The sequence below is a fragment of the Lampetra fluviatilis genome, chromosome 38 (assembly GCF_964198595.1).
Source record: "Lampetra fluviatilis chromosome 38, kcLamFluv1.1, whole genome shotgun sequence".
NCBI classification, from domain to species: Eukaryota; Metazoa; Chordata; class Hyperoartia; order Petromyzontiformes; family Petromyzontidae; genus Lampetra; species Lampetra fluviatilis.
The window spans coordinates 1,262,272-1,287,215 of NC_136312.1; the positions used below are offsets into that span (position 1 = coordinate 1,262,272).

Sequence of the window (24,944 nt, forward strand, 5' to 3'; positions counted from 1 at the left end):
ACCACACAGTTCACTGGCACTAAACTCAACACACGGCTCACTGGCACTAAACTCACCACACAGTTCACTGGCACTAAACTCACCACACGGCTCATTGACACTAAACTCACCAGATGGCTCACTGGCACTAAACTCACCACACAGCTCACTGGGACTAAACTCACCACACGGCTCACTGGCACTAAACTCACCACACAGCTCACTGGCACTAAACTCACCACATGGTTCACTGGCACTAAGCTCACCACACAGCTCACTGGCACTTAACTCTTCACACAGTTCACTGGCACTAAACTCACCAGATGGCTCACTGGCACTAAACTCACCACACGGTTCACTGGCACTAAACTCACCACACAGCTCACTGGCACTAAACTCACCACACGGCTCACTGGCACTAAACTCACCACACGGCTCACTGGCACTAAACTCACCACACAGTTCACTGGCACTAAACTCACCACATGGTTTACTGTCACTAAACTCACCACACAGCTCACTGGCACTAAACTCACCACACAGCTCACTGGCACTAAACTCACCACACGCTTCACTGGCACTAAACTCACCACAGAGCTCACTGGCACTAAACTCACCACACGTCTCACTGGCATTAAACTCACCAGATGGCTCACTGGCACTAAACTCACCACACAGCTCACTGGCACTAAACTCACCACACGGCTCACTGGCACTAAACTCACCACACAGCTCACTGGCACTAAACTCACCACATGGTTCACTGGCACTAAACTCACCACACAGCTCACTGGCACTTAACTCTCCACACAGTTCACTGGCACTAAACTCTCCACACGGCTCACTGGCACTAAATTCACCACACGGTTCACTGGCACTAAACTCAGCACACGGCTCACTGGCACCAAACTCACCAGATGGCTCACTGGCACTAAACTCACCACACGGCTCACTGGCACTTAACTCTCCACGCAGTTCACTGGCACTAAACTCACCACACGGCTCACTGGCACTAAACTCACCACACAGCTCACTGGCACTAAACTCACCACACGGCTTACTGGCACTAAAGTCACCGTACAGCTCACTGGCACTAAACTCACCACACGGCTCACTGGCACTAAACTCACCACACGGCTCACTGGCACTAAACTCACCACACGGTTCACTGGCACTAAACTCACCACACGGCTCACTGGCACCAAACTCACCAGATGGCTCACTGGCACTAAACTCACCACACGGCTCACTGGCACTAAAGTCACCGTATAGCTCACTGGCACTAAACTCACCACACGGCTCACTGGCACTAAACTCGCCACACGTCTCACTGGCATTAAACTCACCAGATGGCTCACTGGCACTAAACTCACCACACAGCTCACTGACACTAAACTCACCACACGGCTCACTGGCACTAACCTCACCACACAGCTCACTGGCACTAAACTCGCCACACGGCTCACTGGCACTAAACTCACCACACGGCGCACTGGCACTAAACTCACCACACGTCTCACTGGCACTTAACTTACCAGATGGCTCACTGGCACTAAACTCACCACACAGCTCACTGGCACTAAACTCACCACACAGCTCACTGGCACTAAACTCACCACACAGCTCACTGGCACTAAACTCACCACACGGCTCACTGGCACTAAACTCACCACACAGCTCACTGGCACTAAACTCACCACATGGCTCACTGGCACTTAACTTTCCACACAGTTCACTGGCACTAAACTCTCCACATGGCTCACTGGCACTAAACTCACCACACGGTTCACTGGCACTAAACTCACCACACGGCTCACTGGCACTAAACTCGCCACACGACTCACTGGCACTAAACTCACCACACGGCTCACTGGCACTAAACTCACCACACGGCTCACTGGCACTAAACTCACCACACGGTTCACTGGCACTAAACTCACCACACGGCTCACTGGCACTAAACTCGCCACACGGCTCACTGGCACTAAACTCACCACACGGCTCACTGGCACTAAAGTCACTGTACAGCTCACTGGCACTAAACTCACCACACAGCTCACTGGCACTAAACTCACCACACGGCTCACTGGCACTAAACTCACCACACGGTTCACTGGCACTAAACTCACCACACGGCTCACTGGCACTAAAGTCACCGCACAGCTCACTGGCATTAAACTCACCACACAGCTCACTGGCACTAAACTCACCACATGGTTCACTGGCACTAAACTCACCACATGGCTCACTGGCACTAAACTCTCCACACAGTTCACTGGCACTAAACCCACCACACGGCTCACTGGCACTAAACTCACCACACAGCTCACTAGCACTAAACTCACCACACGGCTTACTGGCACTAAACTCACCACACGGCTCACTGGCACTAAAGTCACCATACAGCTCACTGGCACTAAACTCACCACACGGCTCACTGGCACTAAAGTCACCACACGGCTCACTGGCACTAAACTCACCACACGGCTCACTGGCACTAAACTCACCACACGGCTCACTGGCACTAAACTCACCACACGGTTCACTGGCACTAAACTCACCACACGGTTCACTGGCACTAAACTCACCACACGGCTCACTGGCACTAAACTCGCCACACGGCTCACTGGCACTAAACTCACCACACGGCGCACCAGCACTAAACTCACCACACGGTTCACTGGCACTAAACTCACCACATGGCTCACTGGCACTAAACTCACCACACAGCTCACTGGCACTAACTCACCACACAGCTCACTGGCACTAAACTCACCACACGGTTCACTGGCACTAAACTCACCACGCAGCTCACTGGCACTAAACTCACCACACAGCTCACTGGCACTAAACTCACCAGACGGCTCACTGGCACTAAACTCACCACATGGTTCACTGGCACTAAACTCACCACACGGCTCACTGGCACTAAACTCTCCACACAGTTCACTGGCACTAAACTCACCACACGGCTCACTGGCACTAAACTCACCACATGGCTCACTGGCACTAAACTCACCACACGTCTCACTGGCACCAAACTTACCAGATGGCTCACTGGCACTAAACTCACCACACAGCTCACTGGCACTAAACTCACCACACAGCTCACTGGCACTAAACTCACCACACAGCTCACTGGCACTAAACTCACCACACGGCTCACTGGCACTAAACTCACCACACAGCTCACTGGCACTAAACTCACCACACGGCTCACTGGCACTTAACTTTCCACACAGTTCACTGGCACTAAACTCTCCACACGGCTCACTGGCACTAAACTCACCACACAGTTCACTGGCACTAAACTCACCACACGGCTCACTGGCACTAAACTCACCAGATGGCTCACTGGCACTAAGCTCACCACACGGCTCACTGGCATTAAACTCACCACACGGCTCACTGGCACTGAACTCACCACACGGCTCACTGGCACTAAACTCTCCACACAGTTCACTGGCACTAAACTCACCACACGGCTCACTGGCACTAAACTCACCACATGGCTCACTGGCACTAAACTCACCACACGTCTCACTGGCACCAAACTTACCAGATGGCTCACTGGCACTAAACTCACCACACAGCTCACTGGCACTAAACTCACCACACAGCTCACTGGCACTAAACTCACCACACAGCTCACTGGCACTAAACTCACCACACGGCTCACTGGCACTAAACTCACCACACAGCTCACTGGCACTAAACTCACCACACGGCTCACTGGCACTTAACTTTCCACACAGTTCACTGGCACTAAACTCTCCACACGGCTCACTGGCACTAAACTCACCACACAGTTCACTGGCACTAAACTCACCACACGGCTCACTGGCACTAAACTCACCAGATGGCTCACTGGCACTAAACTCACCACACGGCTCACTGGCATTAAACTCACCACACGGCTCACTGGCACTGAACTCACCACACGGCTCACTGGCACTAAACTCACCACACGGCTCACTGGCACTAAACTCACCACACGACTCACTAGCACTAAACTCACCACATGGCTCACTGGCACTAAACTCACCACACGTCTCACTGGCACTAAACTCACAACACAGCTCACTGGCACTAAACTCACCACACGGCTCACTGGTACTAAACTCACCACACAGCTCACTGGCACTAAACTCACCACACAGTTCACTGGCACTAAACTCACCACACGGTTCACTGGCACTAAACTCACCACATGGCTCACTGGCACTAAACTCTCCACACAGTTCAGTGGCACTGAACTCACCACACGGTTCACTGGCACTAAACTCACCACATGGCTCACTGGCACTAAACTCACCAGACGGCTCACTGGCACTAAACTTGCCACATGGCTCACTGGCACTAAGCTCACCACATGGCTCACTGGCACTAAACTCACCACACGGTTCACTGGCACTAAACTCACCACACGGCTCACTGGCACTAAACTCACCACACAGCTCACTGGCACTAAACTCACCACATGGCTCACTTGCACTAAACTCACCACACGGCTCACTGGCACTAAACTCACCAGACGGCTCACTGGCACTAAACTCACCACACGGTTCACTGGCTCTAAACTCACCACACAGCTCACTGGTACTAAACTCACCACACGGCTCACTGGCACTAAACTCACCACACAGTTCACTGGCACTAAACTCACCACATGGTTCACTGGCACTAAACTCACCACACAGCTCACTGGCACTAAACTCACCACACAGTTCACTGGCACTAAACTCACCACACGGCTCACTGGCACTAAACTCACCACATGGTTCACTGGCACTAAACTCACCACATGGCTCACTGGCACTAAACTGCCCACACAGTTCACTGGCACTGAACTCACCACACGGTTCACTGGCACTAAACTCACCACATGGCTCACTGGCACTAAACTCACCAGACGGCTCACTGGCACTAAACTTACCACATGGCTCACTGGCACTAAGCTCACCACATGGCTCACTGGCACTAAACTCACCACACGTTTCACTGGCACTAAACTCACCACACAGCTCACTGGCACTAAACTCACCACACAGCTCACTGGCACTAAACTAACCACATGGCTCACTGGCACTAAACTCACCACACGTTTCACTGGCACTAAAGTCACCGCACAGCTCACTGGCACTAAACTCACCACACAGCTCACTGGCACTAAACTCACCACACGGCTCACTGGCACTAAACTCACCACACGGTTCACTGGCACTAAACTCACCACACGGCTCACTGGCACTAAACTCACCACACAGCTCACTGGCACTAAACTCACCACATTGCTCACTGGCACTAAACTCACCACACGGCTCACTGGCACTAAACTCACCACATGGTTCACTGGCACTAAACTCACCACAAAGCTCACTGGCACTAAACTCACCACACAGCTCACTGGCACTAAACTCACCACACAGTTCACTGGCGCTAAACTCACATGGCTCACTGGCACTAAACTCACCACATGGTTCACTGGCACTAAACTCACCACATGGCTCATTGGCACTAAACTCTCCACACATTTCACTGGCACTGAACTCACCACACGGTTCACTGGCACTAAACTCACCACACAGCTCACTGGCACTAAACTCACCACATGGCTCACTGGCACTAAACTCACCACATGGCTCACTGGCACTAAACTCACCACACGGTTCACTGGCTCTAAACTCACCACACAGCTCACTGGTACTAAACTCACCACACGGCTCACTGGCACTAAACTCACCACACAGTTCACTGGCACTAAACTCACCACATGGTTCACTGGCACTAAACTCACCACACAGCTCACTGGCACTAAACTCACCACACAGTTCACTGGCACTAAACTCACCACACGGCTCACTGGCACTAAACTCACCACATGGTTCACTGGCACTAAACTCACCACATGGCTCACTGGCACTAAACTCCCCACACAGTTCACTTGCACTGAACTCACCACACGGTTCACTGGCACTAAACTCACCACATGGCTCACTGGCACTAAACTCACCACACGGCTCACTGGCATTAAACTCACCACACGGCTCACTGGCACTAAACTCACCAGACGGCTCACTGGCACTAAACTTACCACATGGCTCACTGGCACTAAACTCACCACACAGTTCACTGGCGCTAAACTCACATGGCTCACTGGCACTAAACTCACCACATGGTTCACTGGCACTAAACTCACCACATGGCTCATTGGCACTAAACTCTCCACACATTTCACTGGCACTGAACTCACCACACGGTTCACTGGCACTAAACTCACCACACAGCTCACTGGCACTAAACTCACCACATGGCTCACTGGCACTAAACTCACCACATGGCTCACTGGCACTAAACTCACCACACGGTTCACTGGCTCTAAACTCACCACACAGCTCACTGGTACTAAACTCACCACACGGCTCACTGGCACTAAACTCACCACACAGTTCACTGGCACTAAACTCACCACATGGTTCACTGGCACTAAACTCACCACACAGCTCACTGGCACTAAACTCACCACACAGTTCACTGGCACTAAACTCACCACACGGCTCACTGGCACTAAACTCACCACATGGTTCACTGGCACTAAACTCACCACATGGCTCACTGGCACTAAACTCCCCACACAGTTCACTTGCACTGAACTCACCACACGGTTCACTGGCACTAAACTCACCACATGGCTCACTGGCACTAAACTCACCACACGGCTCACTGGCATTAAACTCACCACACGGCTCACTGGCACTAAACTCACCAGACGGCTCACTGGCACTAAACTCACCAGACGGCTCACTGGCACTAAACTTACCACATGGCTCACTGGCACTAAACTCATCACACAGTTCACTGGCACTAAACTCACCACACGGTTCACTGGCACTAAAGTCACCGCACAGCTCACTGGCACTAAACTCACCACACGGCTCACTGGCACTTAACTTTCCACACAGTTCACTGGCACTAAACTCTCTACACGGCTCACTGGCACTAAACTCACCACACGGTTCACTGGCACTAAACTCACCAAACGGCTCACTGGCACTAAACTCACCAGATGGCTCACTGGCACTAAACTCACCACACGGCTCACTGGCATTAAACTCACCACAAGGCTCACTGGCACTAAACTCACCACACAGTTCACTGGCACTAAACTCACCACACGGCTCACTGGCACTAAACTCACCAGATGGCTCACTGGCACTAAACTCACCACACGGCTCACTGGCATTAAACTCACCACACGGCTCACTGGCACTGAACTCACCACACGGCTCACTGGCACTAAACTCACCACACGGCTCACTGGCACTAAACTCACCACACGACTCACTAGCACTAAACTCACCACATGGCTCACTGGCACTAAACTCACCACACGTCTCACTGGCACTAAACTCACAACACAGCTCACTGGCACTAAACTCACCACACGGCTCACTGGTACTAAACTCACCACACAGCTCACTGGCACTAAACTCACCACACAGTTCACTGGCACTAAACTCACCACACGGTTCACTGGCACTAAACTCACCACATGGCTCACTGGCACTAAACTCTCCACACAGTTCAGTGGCACTGAACTCACCACACGGTTCACTGGCACTAAACTCACCACATGGCTCACTGGCACTAAACTCACCAGACGGCTCACTGGCACTAAACTTGCCACATGGCTCACTGGCACTAAGCTCACCACATGGCTCACTGGCACTAAACTCACCACACGGTTCACTGGCACTAAACTCACCACACGGCTCACTGGCACTAAACTCACCACACAGCTCACTGGCACTAAACTCACCACATGGCTCACTTGCACTAAACTCACCACACGGCTCACTGGCACTAAACTCACCAGACGGCTCACTGGCACTAAACTCACCACACGGTTCACTGGCTCTAAACTCACCACACAGCTCACTGGTACTAAACTCACCACACGGCTCACTGGCACTAAACTCACCACACAGTTCACTGGCACTAAACTCACCACATGGTTCACTGGCACTAAACTCACCACACAGCTCACTGGCACTAAACTCACCACACAGTTCACTGGCACTAAACTCACCACACGGCTCACTGGCACTAAACTCACCACATGGTTCACTGGCACTAAACTCACCACATGGCTCACTGGCACTAAACTGCCCACACAGTTCACTGGCACTGAACTCACCACACGGTTCACTGGCACTAAACTCACCACATGGCTCACTGGCACTAAACTCACCAGACGGCTCACTGGCACTAAACTTACCACATGGCTCACTGGCACTAAGCTCACCACATGGCTCACTGGCACTAAACTCACCACACGTTTCACTGGCACTAAACTCACCACACAGCTCACTGGCACTAAACTCACCACACAGCTCACTGGCACTAAACTAACCACATGGCTCACTGGCACTAAACTCACCACACGTTTCACTGGCACTAAAGTCACCGCACAGCTCACTGGCACTAAACTCACCACACAGCTCACTGGCACTAAACTCACCACACGGCTCACTGGCACTAAACTCACCACACGGTTCACTGGCACTAAACTCACCACACGGCTCACTGGCACTAAACTCACCACACAGCTCACTGGCACTAAACTCACCACATTGCTCACTGGCACTAAACTCACCACACGGCTCACTGGCACTAAACTCACCACATGGTTCACTGGCACTAAACTCACCACAAAGCTCACTGGCACTAAACTCACCACACAGCTCACTGGCACTAAACTCACCACACAGTTCACTGGCGCTAAACTCACATGGCTCACTGGCACTAAACTCACCACATGGTTCACTGGCACTAAACTCACCACATGGCTCATTGGCACTAAACTCTCCACACATTTCACTGGCACTGAACTCACCACACGGTTCACTGGCACTAAACTCACCACACAGCTCACTGGCACTAAACTCACCACATGGCTCACTGGCACTAAACTCACCACATGGCTCACTGGCACTAAACTCACCACACGGTTCACTGGCTCTAAACTCACCACACAGCTCACTGGTACTAAACTCACCACACGGCTCACTGGCACTAAACTCACCACACAGTTCACTGGCACTAAACTCACCACATGGTTCACTGGCACTAAACTCACCACACAGCTCACTGGCACTAAACTCACCACACAGTTCACTGGCACTAAACTCACCACACGGCTCACTGGCACTAAACTCACCACATGGTTCACTGGCACTAAACTCACCACATGGCTCACTGGCACTAAACTCCCCACACAGTTCACTTGCACTGAACTCACCACACGGTTCACTGGCACTAAACTCACCACATGGCTCACTGGCACTAAACTCACCACACGGCTCACTGGCATTAAACTCACCACACGGCTCACTGGCACTAAACTCACCAGACGGCTCACTGGCACTAAACTTACCACATGGCTCACTGGCACTAAACTCACCACACAGTTCACTGGCGCTAAACTCACATGGCTCACTGGCACTAAACTCACCACATGGTTCACTGGCACTAAACTCACCACATGGCTCATTGGCACTAAACTCTCCACACATTTCACTGGCACTGAACTCACCACACGGTTCACTGGCACTAAACTCACCACACAGCTCACTGGCACTAAACTCACCACATGGCTCACTGGCACTAAACTCACCACATGGCTCACTGGCACTAAACTCACCACACGGTTCACTGGCTCTAAACTCACCACACAGCTCACTGGTACTAAACTCACCACACGGCTCACTGGCACTAAACTCACCACACAGTTCACTGGCACTAAACTCACCACATGGTTCACTGGCACTAAACTCACCACACAGCTCACTGGCACTAAACTCACCACACAGTTCACTGGCACTAAACTCACCACACGGCTCACTGGCACTAAACTCACCACATGGTTCACTGGCACTAAACTCACCACATGGCTCACTGGCACTAAACTCCCCACACAGTTCACTTGCACTGAACTCACCACACGGTTCACTGGCACTAAACTCACCACATGGCTCACTGGCACTAAACTCACCACACGGCTCACTGGCATTAAACTCACCACACGGCTCACTGGCACTAAACTCACCAGACGGCTCACTGGCACTAAACTCACCAGACGGCTCACTGGCACTAAACTTACCACATGGCTCACTGGCACTAAACTCATCACACAGTTCACTGGCACTAAACTCACCACACGGTTCACTGGCACTAAAGTCACCGCACAGCTCACTGGCACTAAACTCACCACACGGCTCACTGGCACTTAACTTTCCACACAGTTCACTGGCACTAAACTCTCTACACGGCTCACTGGCACTAAACTCACCACACGGTTCACTGGCACTAAACTCACCAAACGGCTCACTGGCACTAAACTCACCAGATGGCTCACTGGCACTAAACTCACCACACGGCTCACTGGCATTAAACTCACCACAAGGCTCACTGGCACTAAACTCACCACACGGCTCACTGGCACTAAACTCACCACACGGCTCACTGGCACTAAACTCACCACACGGTTCACTGGCACTAAACTCACCACATGGCTCACTGGCACTAAACTCTCCACACAGTTCACTGGCACTGAACTCACCACACGGTTCACTGGCACTAAACTCACCACATGGCTCACTGGCACTAAACTCACCAGACCGCTCACTGGCACTAAACTTGCCACATGGCTCACTGGCACTAAGCTCACCACATGGCTCACTGGCACTAAACTCACCACACGTTTCACTGGCACTAAACTCACCACACAGCTCACTGGCACTAAACTCACCACACAGCTCACTGGCACTAAACTCACCACACGTTTCACTGGCACTAAAGTCACCGCACAGCTCACTGGCACTAAACTCACCACACAGCTCACTGGCACTAAACTCACCACACGGCTCACTGGCACTAAACTCACCACACGGTTCACTGGCACTAAACTCACCACACGGCTCACTGGCACTAAACTCACCACACAGCTCACTGGCACTAAACTCACCACATTGCTCACTGGCACTAAACTCACCACACGGCTCACTGGCACTAAACTCACCAGACGGCTCACTGGCACTAAACTCACCACACGGTTCACTGGCACTAAACTCACCACACAGCTCACTGGTACTAAACTCACCACACGGCTCACTGGCACTAAACTCACCACACAGTTCACTGGCACTAAACTCACCACATGGTTCACTGGCACTAAACTCACCACAAAGCTCACTGGCACTAAACTCACCACACAGCTCACTGGCACTAAACTCACCACACAGTTCACTGGCGCTAAACTCACATGGCTCACTGGCACTAAACTCACCACATGGTTCACTGGCACTAAACTCACCACATGGCTCACTGGCACTAAACTCACCACACGGCTCACTGGCATTAAACTCACCACACGGCTCACTGGCACTAAACTCACCAGACGGCTCACTGGCACTAAACTCACCAGACGGCTCACTGGCACTAAACTTACCACATGGCTCACTGGCACTAAACTCATCACACAGTTCACTGGCACTAAACTCACCACACGGTTCACTGGCACTAAAGTCACCGCACAGCTCACTGGCACTAAACTCACCACACGGCTCACTGGCACTTAACTTTCCACACAGTTCACTGGCACTAAACTCTCTACACGGCTCACTGGCACTAAACTCACCACACGGTTCACTGGCACTAAACTCACCAAACGGCTCACTGGCACTAAACTCACCAGATGGCTCACTGGCACTAAACTCACCACACGGCTCACTGGCATTAAACTCACCACAAGGCTCACTGGCACTAAACTCACCACACGGCTCACTGGCACTAAACTCACCACACGGCTCACTGGCACTAAACTCACCACACGGTTCACTGGCACTAAACTCACCACATGGCTCACTGGCACTAAACTCTCCACACAGTTCACTGGCACTGAACTCACCACACGGTTCACTGGCACTAAACTCACCACATGGCTCACTGGCACTAAACTCACCAGACCGCTCACTGGCACTAAACTTGCCACATGGCTCACTGGCACTAAGCTCACCACATGGCTCACTGGCACTAAACTCACCACACGTTTCACTGGCACTAAACTCACCACACAGCTCACTGGCACTAAACTCACCACACAGCTCACTGGCACTAAACTCACCACACGTTTCACTGGCACTAAAGTCACCGCACAGCTCACTGGCACTAAACTCACCACACAGCTCACTGGCACTAAACTCACCACACGGCTCACTGGCACTAAACTCACCACACGGTTCACTGGCACTAAACTCACCACACGGCTCACTGGCACTAAACTCACCACACAGCTCACTGGCACTAAACTCACCACATTGCTCACTGGCACTAAACTCACCACACGGCTCACTGGCACTAAACTCACCAGACGGCTCACTGGCACTAAACTCACCACACGGTTCACTGGCACTAAACTCACCACACAGCTCACTGGTACTAAACTCACCACACGGCTCACTGGCACTAAACTCACCACACAGTTCACTGGCACTAAACTCACCACATGGTTCACTGGCACTAAACTCACCACAAAGCTCACTGGCACTAAACTCACCACACAGCTCACTGGCACTAAACTCACCACACAGTTCACTGGCGCTAAACTCACATGGCTCACTGGCACTAAACTCACCACATGGTTCACTGGCACTAAACTCACCACATGGCTCACTGGCACTAAACTCTCCACACATTTCACTGGCACTGAACTCACCACACGGTTCACTGGCACTAAACTCACCACATGGCTCACTGGCACTAAACTCACCAGACGGCTCACTGGCACTAAACTTACCACATGGCTCACTGGCACTAAGCTCACCACATGGCTCACTGGCACTAAACTCATCACACTGTTCACTGGCACTAAACTCACCACACAGCTCACTGGCACTAAACTCACCACACAGCTCACTGGCACTAAACTCACCACATGGCTCACTGGCACTAAACTCACCACACGGTTCACTGGCACTAAAGTCAACGCACAGCTCACTGGCACTAAACTCACCACACGGCTCACTGGCACTTAACTTTCCACACAGTTCACTGGCACTGAACTCTCTACACGGCTCACTGGCACTAAACTCACCACACGGTTCACTGGCACTAAACTCACCGCACGGCTCACTGGCACTAAACTCACCAGATGGCTCACTGGCACTAAACTCACCACACGGCTCACTGGCATTAAACTCACCACACGGCTCACTGGCACTAAACTCACCACACGGCTCACTGGCACTAAACTCACCACACGGCTCACTGGCACTAAACTCACCACACGGTTCACTGGCACTAAACTCACCACATGGCTCACTGTCACTAAACTCTCCACACAGTTCACTGGCACTGAACTCACCACACGGTTCACTGGCACTAAACTCACCACATGGCTCACTGGCACTAAACTCACCAGACGGCTCACTGGCACTAAACTTGCCACATGGCTCACTGGCTCTAAGCTCACCACATGGCTCACTGGCACTAAACTCACCACACGGTTCACTGGCACTAAACTCACCACACGGCTCACTGGCACTAAACTCACCACACGGTTCACTGGCACTAAACTCACCACACGGCTCACTGGCACTAAACTCACCACACAGCTCACTGGCACTAAACTCACCACATGGCTCACTTGCACTAAGCTCATCACACGGCTCACTGGCACTAAACTCACCAGACGGCTCACTGGCACTAAACTCACCACACGGTTCACTGGCTCTAAACTCACCACACAGCTCACTGGTACTAAACTCACCACACGGCTCACTGGCACTAAACTCACCACACAGTTCACTGGCACTAAACTCACCACATGGTTCACTGGCACTAAACTCACCACACAGCTCACTGGCACTAAACTCACCACACAGTTCACTGGCACTAAACTCACCACACGGCTCACTGGCACTAAACTCACCACATGGTTCACTGGCACTAAACTCACCACATGGCTCACTGGCACTAAACTCCCCACACAGTTCACTGGCACTGAACTCACCACACGGTTCACTGGCACTAAACTCACCACATGGCTCACTGGCACTAAACTCACCAGACGGCTCACTGGCACTAAACTTACCACATGGCTCACTGGCACTCAGCTCACCACATGGTTCACTGGCACTAAACTCACCACACGTTTCACTGGCACTAAACTCACCACACAGCTCACTGGCACTAAACTCACCACATGGCTCACTGGCACTAAACTCACCACACGGCTCACTGGCACTAAACTCACCACACAGCTCACTGGCACTAAACTCACCACACAGCTCACTGGCACTAAACTCAACCCACAGCTCACTGGCACTAAACTCACCACACGGCTCACTGGCACTAAACTCACCACACAGCTCACTGGCACTAAACTCACCACATGGCTCACTGGCACTAAACTCACCACACGGCTCACTGGCACTAAACTCACCAGACGGCTCACTGGCACTAAACTCACCACACGGTTCACTGGCACTAAACTCACCACACAGCTCACTGGTACTAAACTCACCACACGGCTCACTGGCACTAAACTCACCACACAGTTCACTGGCACTAAACTCACCACATGGTTCACTGGCACTAAACTCACCACAAAGCTCACTGGCACTAAACTCACCACACAGCTCACTGGAACTAAACTCACCACACAGTTCACTGGCACTAAACTCACCACATGGCTCACTGGCACTAAACTCACCACATGGTTCACTGGCACTAAACTCACCACATGGCTCACTGGCACTAAACTCTCCACACAGTTCACTGGCACTAAACTCACCAGACGGCTCACTGGCACTAAACTCACCACATGGCTCACTGGCACTAAACTCACCAGACGGCTCACTGGCACTAAACTTACCACATGGCTCACTGGCACTAAGCTCACCACATGGCTCACTGGCACTAAACTCACCACACGGTTCACTGGCACTAAACTCACCACACGGCTCACTGGCACTAAACTCACCACACAGCTCACTGGCACTAAACTCACCACATGGCTCACTGGCACTAAACTCACCACACGGTTCACTGGCACTAAAGTCACCGCACAGCTCACTGGCACTAAACTTACCAGATGGCTCACTGGCACTAAACTCACCACACAGCTCACTGGCACTAAACTCACCACACAGCTCACTGGCACTAAACTCACCACACAGCTCACTGGCACTAAACTCACCACACGGCTCACTGGCACTAAACTCACCACACAGCTCACTGGCACTAAACTCACCACACGGCTCACTGGCACTTAACTTTCCACACAGTTCACTGGCACTAAACTCTCCACACGGCTCACTGGCACTAAACTCACCACACGGTTCACTGGCACTAAACTCACCACACGGCTCACTGGCACTTAACTTTCCACACAGTTCACTGGCACAAAACTCACCACACGGCTCACTGGCACTAAACTCACCACACGGCTCACTGGCACTAAACTCACCACACGGCTCACTGGCACTAAACTCACCACACGGCTCACTGGCACTAAACTCACCACACGACTCACTAGCACTAAACTCACCACATGACTCACTGGCACTAAACTCACCACACTTCTCACTGGCACTAAACTCACAACACAGCTCACTGGCACTAAACTCACCACACAGCTCACTGGTACTAAACTCACCACACAGCTCACTGGCACTAAACTCACCACACAGCTCACTGGCACTAAACTCACCACACGGTTCACTTGCACTAAACTCACCACATGGCTCACTGGCACTAAACTCTCCACACAGTTCACTGGCACTTGACTCACCACACGGTTCACTGGCACTAAACTCACCACATGGCTCACTGGCACTAAACTCACCAGACGGCTCACTGGCACTAAACTTACCACATGGCTCACTGGCACTAAGCTCACCACATGGCTCACTGGCACTAAACTCACCACACGGTTCACTGGCACTAAACTCACCACACGGCTCACTGGCACTAAACTCACCACACGGTTCACTGGCACTAAACTCACCACACGGCTCACTGGCACTAAACTCACCACACAGCTCACTGGCACTAAACTCACCACATGGCTCACTGGCACTAAACTCACCACACGGCTCACTGGCACTAAACTCACCAGACGGCTCACTGGCACTAAACTCACCACACGGTTCACTGGCACTAAACTCACCACACAGCTCACTGGTACTAAACTCACCACACGGCTCACTGGCACTAAACTCACCACACAGTTCACTGGCACTAAACTCACCACATGGTTCACTGGCACTAAACTCACCACACAGCTCACTGGCACTAAACTCACCACACAGTTCACTGGCACTTAACTCACCACACGGCTCACTGGCACTAAACTCACCACATGGTTCACTGGCACTAAACTCACCACATGGCTCACTGGCACTAAACTCCCCACACAGTTCACTGGCACTGAACTCACCACACGGTTCACTGGCACTAAACTCACCACATGGCTCACTGGCACTAAACTCACCAGACGGCTCACTGGCACTAAACTTACCACATTGCTCACTGGCACTAAGCTCACCACATGGCTCACTGGCACTAAACTCACCACACGGTTCACTGGCACTAAACTCACCACACAGCTCACTGGCACTAAACTCACCACACAGCTCACTGGCACTAAACTCACCACATGGCTCACTGGCACTAAACTCACCACACGTTTCACTGGCACTAAAGTCACCGCACAGCTCACTGGCACTAAACTCACCACACAGCTCACTGGCACTAAACTCACCACATGGCTCACTGGCACTAAACTCACCGCATGGCTCACTGGCACTAAACTCACCAGACGGCTCACTGGCACTAAACTCACCACACGGTTCACTGGCACTAAACTCACCACACAGCTCACTGGTACTAAACTCACCACACGGCTCACTGGCACTAAACTCACCACATAGTTCACTGGCACTAAACTCACCACATGGTTCACTGGCACTAAACTCACCACAAAGCTCACTCGCACTAAACTCACCACACAGCTCACTGGCACTAAACTCACCACACAGTTCACTGGCACTAAACTCACCACATGGCTCACTGGCACTAAACTCACCACATGGTTCACTGGCACTAAACTCACCACATGGCTCACTGGCACTAAACTCTCCACACAGTTCACTGGCACTGAACTCACCACACGGTTCACTGGCACTAAACTCACCACATGGCTCACTGGCACTAAACTCACCAAACGGCTCACTGGCACTAAACTTACCACATGGCTCACTGGCACTAAGCTCACCACATGGCTCACTGGCACTAAGCTCACCACACGGTTCACTGGCACTAAACTCACCACACAGCTCACTGGCACTAAACTCACCACATGGCTCACTGGCACTAAACTCACCACACGGTTCACTGGCACTAAAGTCACCGCACAGCTCACTGGCACTAAACTCACCACACAGCTCACTGGCACTAAACTCACCACATGGTTCACTGGCACTAAACTCACCACACGGCTCACTGGCACTAAACTCTCCACACAGTTCACTGGCACTAAACTCACCACACGGCTCACTGGCACTAAACTCACCACACGGCTCACTGGCACTAAACTCACCACACGGTTCACTGGCACTAAACTCACCACACGGTTCACTGGCACTAAACTCACCACACAGTGTATTGGCACTGAAGTCACCACGGCTCACTGGCACTAAAGTCACCGCACAGCTCACCAGGACTAGAGCTCACTGCGTGTGTCTATGCATGTGTTTGTCTGTGGGGAGCAGTAGTGTAGCGGTTAGCGCGCTGCGTTACGAACCAAGCGACCCGGGTTCGACTCCCGCTCATGGTCAACACTGGTGACGATTATCTGAACAAGGTCCTAGGCCTCCCCTAGGTCGACTCCGCCTCAAATTAGTACCTTGTACGGTGTGTAGTAAACATCGCCACTGGGTGGTGCTGGCCACCCTCCCCTCGTGTGCGGTCCGGCTTTCACAGGTGCTGCTCGCTAACAGCACTTGCCCCAACAGTTTGCTAAAGATTCATACTCTTTGTTTTTTTCGGTAAAGTCAGGTAGGTAAAAACATTTTTTAAAAATTAAATCACGACGTTTCGGGCGCAACACAAGCGTCCTTCTTCAGGTGGGGACAACGTAGCCAAAGCACAACCGCTTAAGTGTGTCTAAGAGATGGCTGTGACGAGGAATTATATAGTCACAGGGGATGGAGAGAGGGGAGGGGCCATGGTGAGTGTGTGGGCGGGCTGTGGACTGGGAGGCAACGGTGTGAAGCACGGGGGGGGGGGGGGGGGCGCTGGGAGGCAACGCATGGAATTCAAACTGAAGCTTTGTGATGCAGGAGGTGGAAGTAGATAAGAAAGCTAAGATTAAGCAGCCTTTTGTTATGCTGCCGGGGGGGTAAATTAGAAATGCGCAAGATGAACAACAACGTGTGGTAATGGTGATGGTAGTGTGTGAAGCTGGGGGTAACAGACTGGGAATATGGATATGATTATGAAAATAAATCTAAACTGGTTGTTTAGCAGTAAACTGCACGGCAGCTAAAGTTTAACTTGGTTAATTACATCCTTCCAATGATTACTCAATTTGAATCCATCATCTCGGTTGAAGTTATGTCTATGTTTGTATATCTGGAAAATTAGAAAGGCGCAAGGTAAACTTGCACGCTCGAAATAACGTGTGGCAATGGTGATGGTAGTGTGTTAAGCTGGGAGTAGAAGACTGGGAATATGGATATGAATATGAAAATTAATATTAACTCGCTGTCTAGCAGTAAACTGCACGGCAGCTAAAGTTTAACTTGGTTAATTACATCCTTCCAATGATTGCTCAATTTGAATCTATCATCTCGGTTGAAGTTATGTCTATGTTTGTATATCTGGATGGCTTCATGGACAAATCTGTGGTAATATCCAGGAGGCTTGCAGAGTACCTTGGTATCGGAGAACACTGCCATGAGAACCAGCAGTATTATAACAGTGGTCAGCTACGGCCGAAGAATTCGTCCTGCCGTGCTTCGAATCTGACTTGTGCTCGCGAATGCGGTCAGAAATATGTCGTTTCGTTTCCCCGATATAACAATCACCACAGGTGCAACTCAGTTTGCAGACACCAGGGTACTGTAAGTTAGGAATGACATCCTTTATGGATGGGATCAGATCACGGATCTTGTGTACTGTACTGATTTGGACCTGGATCTTGTGTTTGTTTAGAATTTTGGAAATCTTGTTGGTAACGCCTGCTATGTATGGCAACGTAATGATTTTGATCGGATTCTCAGGGGGTTGTTTCTCCACGGTGGTAATCTTCAAATCTAGAATTAAGTTTGCTAAGGCTACACGGGGGCAGGGGGTGGTAACCTTTTTCTTTGTCTTTGTCTCGTCCAGAATGGCACCCTCATTTTCGGCTGCCGAGACGAGCAGGAGTGCCCCTGCGACCTGGGCGCCCTCGCCCACCACCTGCGCCCGCTCTTCCCACCGCCGCCGCCCGCACCGAGCGCGGCGCACGCGGAGGCCGCCATGCCGGCCCGCCGGCACCAGCGGCGGCGGCGGCAGCGGCGCGCGGAGACGGAGCGGGCAGTGGGCGGCCTAGTGGGCCTCATCGTCCACGCGCTGCTCAGCCCCCTGGGGGGGCCTGGCGGGGTGGACGTGGTTGGGGGGGGAGGGGCGGGGGGGCCCCCCCCTCCCCCGACCTGCCAGGCCAGCCTGTATGCACGCAGCAGGGGGCACGCGTCCAGCGGTGTGTGGCAAGCACGCACGCACTTACGTGCATGTGTGTAGAGTGAGATGGGAGTGTGTGTGTGTGTAGAGGAGTGGGGAGCGGTAGTGTAGCGGTTAGCGCGCTGCACTACGAACTTGGCGACCCGGGTTCGATTCCCCCTCACGGCAAACACCAGTGACGATTATCTGAACCGGTTCTGGGCCTCCCCTAGGTCGACTCAGCCTCAAATGAGTACCTGGTGCGGTGTGTAAACATCGCCGCTAGGGAGACAAAGGCAGTCGGGCGTGGTGCTGGCCACTCACCCCCTCGTGTACCGTTCCGGCCTTCATAGGTGCTCGCTAACAGCACTTGCCCCTACAGTCTGTTAAGGCTATACGGGGGATCTTTGTCTTTGTAGAGGAGTGTGTGTGTGTAGAGGAGTGTGTGCATGTGTGTAGAGTGAGAGGGGAGTGTGTGTAGAGGAGTGTGTGTGTGTGTGTGTAGAGGAGTGTGTGTGTAGAGTAGTGTGTGTAGAGTGAGAGGGGAGTGTGTGTGTGTGTAGAGGAGTGTGTGTGTATGTAGAGGAGTGTGTGTGAGTAGATTGAGAGGGATGTGTGTGTCAAGGAGTATGTGTGTGTGTAGTCTGGACCACTGGACGGGTTTCGCGGTATTGGAAGGATGCCCTGGTGGTCCCCTCTTTAAGAATGGGGACCGCATAGACTGCAACAACTACAGGGGCATCTCACTCCTCAGTGTGCCGGGAAAGGTCCTGGCAAGGATTATCCAACATCACCTTGCCAGGCTCGCTGAGGAGAGGCTTGCGGAGACTCAATGTGGTTTCAGGAAAAGGCGGTCCTGCACAGATGCCATATTTTCTGTCCGTCTGATACAATGGGAGGCTGAGCAATGCCCGGGTGCAGTCAAGGGATGGCTTCCTATTGGTCAACCATGTTATGTATGCCGATGATCTGGTAATTCCTGCTCACTCAGAGGAGCAGTTGGAAGCGCTGCTGCTGAACCTGGAGCGTGCCACTAAGAGGTGGGGCCTTACCATCAGCCCCAACAAAACTAAGCACCTGCCTGGGTATTTTGTACCATCGGACACTCCACCCCCACAACTCCCAATTGGTGATGGGGCAGTTGTGGATAGAGTGGAGAGTTTCCTATACCTGGGCAGTATGTTCATGACCGGCTCCGCTTTGACAGGAGAGGTTTGACTCCGAATCAGTCGAGTGGCATTATCTTTCCATCGGTTACGTAACGCTGTGTGGAAGCTACCTGATCTATCACTCCGCACGAAGCTTCAGGTCTTCTCGGCCACGGTCATTCCCTCCCTTCTCTACGCTTGCAAAACGTGGACACCCCTAATGGAAAATCTTCGCTAGTTAGAAACATTTAGGCTGGCCTGCCTACGATCCATCCTGGGTTTAACCAGGCTGGATTGTGTGAGGAGCTCACAAATCCTTGAAAGATGTGGACAAAGTCCCATCGGTGAGCTCCTCCGGCAGGCAAGGCTGCGTTGGCTGGGTCATGTAGCCCGTATGCCCAGCCACCGCATGCCTAAACAGCTTTTGTTCAGCCGGATCGAGGGGGCTAAACGGGCGCGGCACGGGCTAGAGAAGAGATGGAGTGATGTGGTACAGGAGGATGTGGAGCTGAGTGGACTTGATGACTGGTACCAGCGGTGTCAAGATCGGCCTCTGTGGAGGAGGCTCGTGAAGGACGCTACTGGGCAGTTGGAGGCAGTCGCCCTCCAACAACAACGGAGGGCTGAGGAGCGATGCTCACAACAACGAGCGGAGCGCCTGATGGCTAAAGCACAGCAAGTTGGCACAGTAGGGGACACAGGTGATGCATCAGCCAGTCATCTCAGTCAGTCGACCCGTGGCACCTGGGTCTGCCCCGTGACCTCCTGCCAGCAGGCGTTCGACACTTCACGTGGCCTCAAGGTGCACATAGCCTGGCACAAGCGTCGTGGTGACGTCATTGCCACTTAGTGGCGAATGGCGGGTTGTTGTGTGTGTAGAGGAGTGTGTGCATGTGTCAGTCATCTCAGTCAGCCAAACCCATGGCACCTGGGTCTGTCCCGAGACCTGTCAGCGAGCCTTTCACACTTCACGTGGCCTCAAAGTGCACCTGGCCTGGCACAGGCGGCGTGGTGACTTCGTCACTTAGTGACAAATGGCGGGTATTTGTATTGTGTGTGTAGAGTGAGAGGGATATGTGTGTGTAGATGAGTGTGTGTGTAGCTGTGCATGGGGAGCGGGAGTGCAGCGGTTAGTGCGCAGCACTACGAACCCGGCGACCCGAGATTGATTCCTGCTGATGGCCCTAGGTAGACTCAGCCTCAAATTAGTACCTGGTGCGTTGTTTAAAAATCGCCACTGGGGAGATAAAGGCGGCCGGGCGTGGTGTTGGCCACCCACCCCACCTGTGCATTGCTGGCCTTCATAGGTGCTGCTCGATAACAGCACTTGCCCCAAAAAGTCTCTTAAGGTTATTCAGGGATCATTGTCTGTGATGATACTGCTGGTGATGTTGTGTTGGTGGTGGTGATGATACTGCTGGTAATTCTGTGTTGGTGGTGGTCGTGATTACACAGTGATGGTGGTGTTGGTGATGATACTGCTGGTGATGCTGTGTTGGTGGTGGTGATGATACTGCTGGTGATGCTGCTGTGGCGGTGGTGATGATACAGTCTGTCAAGGCTACACGGGTTGAGGGGGGTGGTCGTTGCGGCGTGGAGGTGTCCGTGAGTTGAGGGGCCGAGCGCGTCTCTCCCCGCTTGGTTGTTGCAGGCGGTGAGGCGGCGCCGCTGCCGCAGGAGAGCGTGCTGGCACGCATCCTCGCAGTGCAGCGCCTTGACCTGCTCGACATCGAGGGCATCACCCCCCTGTACCAGCGCGTGCGGGCACACATGCACTCCGCCGGCAGGTGCGTGCTTGCGTGCGCAAGTGTATGCGAGAGTGTGAGTGTGTGCAATGCTGTGTGGAAGCCGCCTGGTCTGTCATTCCACACGAAGTTTCGGGCCTTTTTGGCCACAGTCATGCCCCTCCCCTCTCTATGCTTGTGAAACGTGGACCTCCCTAATGGAACATCTTCGCCAGTTAGAAACATTCAGGCTGGCCTGCCTACGATCCATCCTGGATTCAAGCAGGATGGATTGTGTGAGGATCTCACCAATCCTTGAAAGATCTGGACACAGTCCCATCGGTGACCTCCTCCGGCAGGCGAGGCTGCGTTGGCTGGGTCATCTAGCCCACATGCCCAGCCACCGCATGGTCAGCCCTCTTCTGTTTGGCCAGATAGAGGGGGCAGGACGGGCACAGCATGGGCTGGAGAAGAGATGGGCTGATGCGGTACAGGAGGATGTGGAGCTGAGTGGACTTGGCGATGACTGGTACCAGCTGTGTCGAGATTTCCCCCGGTGGAGGAGGCTCGTGAAGGACGCTGCTGGCCAGTTGGAGGCAGTCGCCCTCTAACAACGGAGGGAAGAGGAGCGACGAACACAACAGCAAGCGGAGCGCCGGGTGACTAAAACACAGCAAGTCGGCCCAGTAGGGGGCACAGCTGTTGCATCTACTGGTCGTCCCATGACCTCCTGTCAGCGAGCCTTCACGTGGCTTCAAAGTGCACCTTCTCTGACCTCACCTGCGACCCATTCACGCCCCCCCCCCCCCGCCGCCAGGTTCTGTGCGCAGCTGGATGAGCCGTTCCAAGCGGCGTTCCGCGCGGGGCTGGGTGACCGCTCCACACGAGACGACGGCTCCCTAGCGTTCGCCATCACAAAGGTAACACCGGAGCTACCCATCACACCATCGCTACCTGTAACACCGTCACTACCCATGAGGGGCCGTCCATAAATGACGTCACGCACCTGGGGGGGGGGGGGTCAGACATTTGTGACGATGTGTGACGACGGGGGGGGGGGGGGTTTGAGAAATGTGACGTCACATCAAAATGCGCATCTTTAAATAAATATAGACAATACGTTCTACTTCATTAAATGGACTTTTTTTATAAATATTTTCTCTTACAACATCAGAGTGCAGCGCCACATTAAATATGCACTACAATGACAATAGTTTAAAGCAATATGAAGAATGTTTTTTTTTTGGGGGGGGGGGGGCAGAGCTTTGTGACGTCATATTTGAGGAGGGGTCTGACTTTTTGTGACGCCATGTAACTAGGGGGGGGGTGGTCAAAAATCATCCAAATTCGCGTGACATCATTTATGGACGGCCCCTAACACCATCACTACCCTTAACACCGTCACTACCCCTAACACCGTCACAACCCCTAACACCGTCACTACCCCTAACACCGTCACCACCCCTAACACCATCACCACCCCTAACACCGTCACCACCCCTAACACCACCACTACCCCTAACACCATCACCACCCCTAACACCGTCACCACCCCTAAAACCATCACCAACCCTAACACCATCACCACCCCTAACACCGTCACCACCCCTAACACCATCACCACCCCTAACACCATCACCACCCCAAACACCGTCACCACCCCTAACACCGTCACCACCCCTAACACCGTCGCCACCCCTAACACCATCACCATCCCTAACACCGTCACCACCCCTAACACCGTCACCACCCCTAACACCGTCACCACCCCTAACACCGTCGCCACCCCTAACACCGTCACCACCCCTAACACCAACACCACCCCTAATACCATCACCACCCCTAACACCGTCGCCACCCCTAACACCGTCGCCACCCCTAACACCGTCACCACCCCTAACACCATCACCACCCCTAACACCATCACCACCCCTAACACCGTCGCCACCCCTAACACCGTCACCACCCCTAACACCATCACCACCCTTAACACCATCACTACCCCTAACACCATCACCACCCCTAACACCGTCACCACCCCTAACACCATCACCACCCCTAACACCATCACCATCCCTAACACCATCACCACCCCTAACACCATCACCACCCCTAACACCATCACCACCCCTAACACCGTCGCCACCCCTAACACCGTCACCACCCCTAACACCATCGCCACCCCTAACACCGTCACCACCCCTAACACCGTCACCGCCCCTAACACCATCACCACCCCTAACACCGTCACCACCCCTAACACCATCACCACCCCTAACACCGTTACCACCCCTAACACCGTCACCACCCCTAACACCGTCACCACCCC

General features: G+C 52.8%; 1 protein-coding gene across 1 annotated transcript in view; it reads left to right on the plus strand.

The window, feature by feature from the left end:
• The window catches only part of IPPK (inositol-pentakisphosphate 2-kinase), a 73,899-nt gene that overhangs the window by 36,842 nt on the left and 12,113 nt on the right, over nt 1-24,944 (plus strand). Inside the window, exons 9-11 of the mRNA XM_078874003.1 lie at nt 19,432-19,783; nt 22,543-22,678; nt 23,433-23,535. Of these exons, the coding sequence (XP_078730129.1) occupies nt 19,432-19,783; nt 22,543-22,678; nt 23,433-23,535 (591 nt within the window). The remainder of the gene's footprint in view (nt 1-19,431; nt 19,784-22,542; nt 22,679-23,432; nt 23,536-24,944) is intronic.